The sequence below is a fragment of the Emydura macquarii genome, unplaced genomic scaffold, assembly GCF_026122565.2.
Source record: "Emydura macquarii macquarii isolate MOO-44397 ecotype Brisbane River unplaced genomic scaffold, CSIRO-AGI_Emac_v2 contig_3390, whole genome shotgun sequence".
In the NCBI taxonomy this organism is placed as follows: domain Eukaryota; kingdom Metazoa; phylum Chordata; order Testudines; family Chelidae; genus Emydura; species Emydura macquarii.
Genome location: NW_027133527.1, coordinates 5,207,716 through 5,214,317, shown reverse-complemented (window position 1 = coordinate 5,214,317; position 6,602 = coordinate 5,207,716). Strand labels below are relative to the sequence as shown.

At 54.0% G+C, this 6,602-nt stretch overlaps 1 protein-coding gene across 1 annotated transcript in view; it reads right to left on the bottom strand.

Moving 5' to 3' along the window:
- Window positions 1–1,723: 1,723 nt before the first annotated feature.
- LOC137144013 (testis-expressed protein 2-like) overlaps window positions 1,724–6,602 on the bottom strand; it is a 34,024-nt gene continuing 29,145 nt past the window's right edge. Inside the window, exons 11-14 of the mRNA XM_067534101.1 lie at window positions 5,725–5,937; window positions 5,216–5,336; window positions 3,617–3,988; window positions 1,724–2,360 (exon numbers count right to left, since the gene is read on the bottom strand). Of these exons, the coding sequence (XP_067390202.1) occupies window positions 3,863–3,988; window positions 5,216–5,336; window positions 5,725–5,937 (460 nt within the window). The 3' untranslated portion in view covers window positions 1,724–2,360; window positions 3,617–3,862. The remainder of the gene's footprint in view (window positions 2,361–3,616; window positions 3,989–5,215; window positions 5,337–5,724; window positions 5,938–6,602) is intronic.

The window sequence follows — 6,602 nt, the reverse complement described above, 5'->3', positions numbered from 1 at the left end:
GAATCCGGAGTGACTCCACTGACTGCACTGGAGCTACTCCAGGTTTACACTGATGTGTCGCAGAACAGAATTTGGCTCAGCATAATAATATGCACCATGGCTTTGTGTCTGTATGTGACCGGGGACAAAATTCAGCCTGGGTGGAAGCAAGTACGTTTCTTGCAACTTCAGTGGGCTGTAGATTCACACGTTACAAGGCCTGAAGGGACCATTGAGATCATCTAGTCTGATCTCCTGCACAACACAGGCCCGAGAACTTTCTCAAAATCACCCCTAGAGTAGACCTTTTAGAAAAACATCGGATCTCGATCTACAAATTGCCAGCAGTGGAGAATCCCCCACGACCCTCGGTAAGTTATTCAATGATTAATTACCCTCACTCTTAAAAATGTACATCTTATTTCCAGTCTAAATTTATCTTGCTTCAACTTCCAGAAAAACGGTTCCAACAAGGAGGAGACACTTTTTCCTGGAAGTTAAAACTTCTGGAAGATGAATTTCCTTCTTTTTCTTGAGAGCAGGAGTGGAGAGTGAGACATTCCTACCTCTTCCCCGCTACAGATGCTCTGTGGAGGCTAGTAACACGCTTGCCCAGCATCACTCGGCACTGGCTAGGCCTCAGCAGGAGGTCACCAATGTATAGAAAGGATGTGGAGAAACTGGAAAGGATCCAGAGGTGAGTGACAAAGACGATCAAAGGCATGGAATGTAAAGCCGTGTGACCAAAGGCTGCAGGAGCTTGGTATGTTTAGTTTGGAAAAGAGGAGATTAAGGGGGGAAGGTAGCTTCAGAAACCTGAAAGGCTGCCATAAAAAAGGTGGAGAAAAGTTGTTCTCCCTTGCCAGAGAAGGCAAGACAAGAGGCAGTGGGTTCAAATTACAGCATAGCGGATTTAGCCTGAATCTCAGGAAAAGCTTCCTAACTGTAAGACCAGTAGGACAATGGAGCAGACTGCTTCGGGAGGTTGTGGAAACTCCTTCCCTGGAAGGTTTCAAAAGGAGGCTGAATAACCATCTGTCTTGAGTGGTTTAGACCCAACAAATCCTGCATCTTAGCAGGGGTTAGACTGGATGACCCTTGCGGTCCCCGTCTGACCCCATGGTTCTATGGATCCCGGGATCTCCAAGGCGGGGGGAAGCTTCCATTGTACAAATGGGGAGACGGGGCAGTTAGAAGGGGCTCAGGATTGTGCCGATTGTAGAAAGAGGGAGCAGCTCCCACTGGTACTGATTGGGAAGGTGAGAGAGATGCGCAAATTTCCCTTTCATGCAGGACTCATCTAAAGTGATTTGTGCTCACGTGCTTGAGTGGGAGCGTAATCACCTGTCATCAAGCGTTACAGAACCCTTGGTTAGAACAGAACAAAATTAGCAGAGAACAAGAAAGGAGCTTGGTTCATTATTCTCCCTGAAGTTGAGATTCAGATCAGAATCCCAAGTATCACAAAGTTTGGGTGGTTTGGTGTCTGGATCAGAGTCAGTGAGCTAAATATTACAATGGGAAGGTGTACGGGGCACAGGGTGTGTGCGTATTTATGGGGGGCGGGGGGGTTGATGGCAAAGGACATTTTCATGTTCAAACATCTCTATGTTCGCAAGCCCTGGAATCTCATAATTAAGTAAAACCAGAAGCCAGATCCTAGCTAGTGTGATTCAGGGAAGCCACTGAAGTCAGACTAGCTATAGTGATTCACAGCAGCTGAAGATCTGGCCATAGCGGTGTCTCCAGCCTGATCTTTAGTGAGTGGTTTGAAAGAAAAGCCACATTGAAAAGCACCATAAATACAGGATAACTGGAAGATAACAACAAGCACATCTCAGCCGGAACGCCTGGTGGATGAATGCAAACCTTTATTGCTTCAGTCCTGCTCTTCTCTTCCTCACCCACGAGGTCTGCAAAGCCCTTTGTGTTAATGTTACTTGACAGAATCTGTTACTTTTATTGCCTGGAGGATAAAATGGTCCCACTTCATGCCTCATGCTCTAGTCTAGACGGGCGCCTTCCCTTCCGTCGGCTGGTCCTCTTGGTGTTTTCAGATGCTTGTGGCATACCCGGCGGCCGAGCTGCGTCTCTCCTGAAACGCGGCGTGTGCTGAGACGTTGTAAACCAGGCAACGAGGGAGCAGGGAGCAAAATAAAATGCCGGTAGGAAATGGTGGGGCAACTTGTCTGTTCCTCGTTCGCCGCCAGGCAGAGGAAACCAGCGTCCGTGGGCGCAGGCCTCGTGCAAAGGGGTTTCAATACCAACGGAGCCCAGGCTTCTTCGGCTAATGCCCCCATCCGGGGTGACTCCTGGGGCAGGCTGGAGTTGGGGCACAACGTCTATGAGCATCAGTGAGGACAAGGGCAGGCCAAGGGAAGCTGTGCTGGGAGAAGTTCACCCCTTAGTGCCCGGCAGTGCTCTCACGTGGCTGGCGCACTGCGAAGCTTGACGGGCACCACTTGATCTCTCTCAGGTCTCCGCTCCACCGGCTCCCCCGATCCCCACCTCACGCCATTCCCCCACGGCGGGGCTCCCCAGGGCCCGGGCTGCGGGAAGAGGGCTGCTGCTGTCTCCTCCCCTGCTTCTGACCCACGAGAGGTGCAGCCGCGAGCCCTGACGCCCCCACGGCCTCGTGCCCACGCGTTCCCGTGGCCGCCTGTCTTCCCCAGGAGCAGGGGGCACTGGCTGGGCTGAGGGCACCAGCTCAGGACGGGCTGACCCTGGGCAACTGACAGGGCTGCCTCCTTTTCAGACTACAAAGGGCTCTCCCTCTGAGGCCTCACGGGTCCTGCCCTCCCCCTTCCCTGACCGACCGAGCGCTTGCCCCCCTCCCTCCCTGCCCACCCCTCATGGCCCGACCCTCTACCCCCAACTGCGCCCCCCCCCCCCGAAACAGTCAGTGGATTTCAACACACGACCATTTCAGCACCTCCCCGCGTGGCTGCTGCCTGGTTACTCTCAACCCCACACTCCTCATTCTGCTAACGCCTGGTGACAGGCCAGGCGCCGGGGCTGTGCCGCCTCTGTGCTTCTCCCCAGGCTGATGTGCACGTGTTCCTCCTCTCCCCGAGGCTGGGGGCTGTCAGGGCAGGGACCATCATGCCTGCCTCTTAGGGCTGGCTGTACCTGGGCCCCGGGCCATGTAACCTGACTGGTATGTGTCCAGACGCAGATACAAAGCAGCCTGTCACTGACACCCAGATTCGCTTCTCTCTCTCTCTCTCACGCGTGCACAGATGCCCGCGCCGGCCCAGCAGGGTTCGCAGCATGATCTGCGTGGATGCCATCAGGTAGCGGTGAGACTCAGAGGACAATAAAACGCTTGTCAGGGCAATGTGGGTTTGTGTGTGTCTCAGTTCATTTCCTGTCTGCCGTTTTCCCGGCAGACCTGGCTGCCCATATAAAGGACGCTCAGGGCCGATGCGATAAGGAAGACTGATGCTTGAAGCTTGGGTTATTTCTGCTCACAACATCTGATTCGCGTTCCTTGGCTCCCGGACCTCCTGCCCTGGGGTTCCCGCACCCCCACTTTGTAAAGCAGACCGTGCGGAGCAAGTCCCTGCCCTGCCTGGCACAGAAGATTCCCGGAGAGTTGTATTAATCCAGAGGAACCTGGTGGTGAGGGATGAGTTACCTTGAGTTTTGAATGCTTGGCTGACTCCAACACGCGCCTCCCCCTGGTGTATGTTTCTGCTCTTAACATGCTGCATCAGATTCGACGAGGAGGTTCCTTCGCTGGCCTGGGGGAATGCTGAAAAGATGAACTGAGTGTCTTGGTTCCTGTGTGGCAACTGGCAGCGCCAGGCCCGGGTTAGCTGGGCATCTCAGCAAATCCTCCAGGGTTCGGTGAAGTGCCTTGACCCGGCCATTGGGTCATTCTTCAGAGCCGCTTCTCGCTGTCCGCTGGAAAGTCCTTGAAGGGCCCCTCCCCGGGGGGCTGGGGCTCCAGGCTGGAGTGCATGATGGGAATGAGGAGATCATCCATGTTTGGCATCACTAAAATTTTCTAAAAAAGGAAATTGGACAAAACAGAAAAACGTGGCATTAAAAAAAAAACCTTCCCAGGGACGGAGAGTTTCTGCTGGGAGGTGGCCACTGAAGGGCTGACTGTACCTGTTCCTACCACCCCACTGGGGCTTAGAACTGGGGGTGCAGCTTATGATAAGCAGAGGGGCAATGGAGTGGCTAATGCATGTGTGCAGCTCTGCTGGCTGGACTCAGCACCCCCCACCCCCAGGCTGATGAGGGTGTTTTCCTCTAGTGGCTAGCAACCAACAAGAGCTGTAACCCAACGGAGCATCTCCTTTAGCTCACGGGGCAGAAGCCTCTGTTTTGGGAGCAGAAGGTCCCGTTTCCCACGGTGGATGAGTGTTTAGGTGCTGACCATGTCCTTGGGAAATGGCCGTGGCCATAGATACGACAAGACAAGAAGAGGTGGCTTTTCCTTGCTGTGGTCAGCCATTCTTAGAGTCAAGCCACTGGCAATAAGGAAAGTTCTTAAACCTCGGCCCTTCCTACCCGGATAAGAAGATGCTAAAATCCTAGCAGACCCCCTCGGTGCGGGGAACTTTGGGAACTTTCAGCATATCTTTCCACTAGGACTTGTCGATGGCCTTTGCCCAGAAGCCCAAGAAGCAAAGGCAGATAGATAACAGATCGAACAAGGGGACACAACTGACAGAATAGCTCAAAGCATGCGGTTAGTGACGGGCGAACCTTCCAGCTTTTAGAGATGCCTCTAGGATATTTAGCTGAAACTGGCTGAATCTCTCTGAGATGAGAATCAGGCTGGTCAGCTCTGGAGACACAGCTGTCTCACCAGATGGCCAGTATCTTCTAGTTTCAGCTGGGTCAGAAATACTACAAGAGCCGCTATGCTCAGAGCCCTTCCGTGGTTGGAATAAAACCCCTAAAAAGCATCCGTTTAACCCATGTTTCTCAACTTTTCTAAGAGGCCCAGGTCAGGGCTGGTTTTGGCTCTCTCCAGATTGGCCTGAACCAAAACCTGGGTGTGAACATCTCTGAATTTGGAGATGCCCAGATTCTATCTTCGTCCTTTAATGAATCAAAACCCTGAATCTAAGCCCTGGCCAAACTTGAGGTTTGCAAAATCTGGCCCCAGACTTTGCAGGCCCATCTTTCCATTGTTTAGGTCCCAGCTGGGCCCATCCTTGGTTCTGCTCCATCCCCAGTGCAAGCATACTTTCTGTCCCCGTGCTCTGTGGGCAGGTACCTGGAATTCATGCTGTAGCTTTCTCTCAATCCATTCTGTGACGTGGATGAAGGTGACTTCCCGCTCACCCAGCTTCGGGTGGACTTTCAGCTCCAGCTGGGGTGGGATTCGGAAGCTATACCTGGAGGGGGACAGAAGGAAGCAGAGAACACCGCAAACTCTTTGTGCTCCTGCACGTGTGGTCTGGTGACAGGGGAGTGCAGTCTCCCTGGCAGTTTGGGACACCTGTCCTTTAGGAGGGGGGCTGAGACCCACTGAGCTGCCCTCCCAGCATAAGATGTTTCGGTCACTAGCTGCCAACTGGTGCTGGATTTGAACCCGTGACCTAGATGTGAAAAGTGTTGTGTGTCTGGCCCAATCCCTTGAACCATGCAGATTCCTGCCCAGGTTGAGTTCCCTAATCCTAAATATCAGGCCTAAACGCCCTGCCCGTGTTCCCCTGAGCACCGGGAAGTGGCAGCCGGGGACGTGTTGAGTCCCAGTGTGGTGAGGAACGAGGGCTCTCCTACCAGATTCGGTCGGTTGGGGGCGGAGGGATGTTCACGGCCAGCGTCCCTGCCAGCTCTTGGACTTCTACGCTCAGCAGCAGGGGCATGTTGGACACCTCCTCGATCTTCTTCTTGATGAACTCGTTTTCGGTGGCCTTCTGGAAGCACCTGGACTTGGCGATCTTGTCCACAAAGCGCAGTATCTTGCGGCTGGTGCTGTGGCCGCTGCCGTGGCTGAGAAAGGAGGGCGGGGGGGAGTCAGCGGCCGGGGCTAAGCACAGTCCTCGCCTCGCTTGGTCCCCACCCCGTTCATCCTGGGGGCACCTCTCAGTCCCTGTAGAAATACCCACCTCCCCGCGGTCTGTGACACCGTTACGCTCCCCCAGCAGAAACAGACTGCCCTTCTCTGTGGCTCCCAGGACACAAATCCATCCAGCCGGAGGCGCTGGAGGGGTGAGACTCTCACGCGCCTACGACTCGTCTGTTTCTAGATTTCCCTAATACGCTCGTCAGAGAGACGGCGCCGTGCCTTCACAGGACAATGGATGGACTCAATGATCCAGCCATCCAGTGCTCATCGTGTGGTGTCGGTGCCGGGATCCTGAATGACTCCCATTAGGCAGGACTAGCTGAGGCGAGGGTGACCAGGTAGCAAGTGTGTGGGGGTGGGAGGGAATAGGCATCGATATAAGACAAAGCCTTGAATATCGGGACTGTCCCTATAAAATCGGAACATCTATTCAGCCTAGCTGGTGCCCTTCCTCTGAGAGAGGGTGGTTTGACTGGGATGCAGGAGACCTGGGTCCTGTTCCTGACTCTGCCACAGCTTCGCTGGGGGACCTTGGGCAAGTCACTTACCCGCTCTGTGACTCAGTTTCCCCATCTGTAAAATGGGAGCG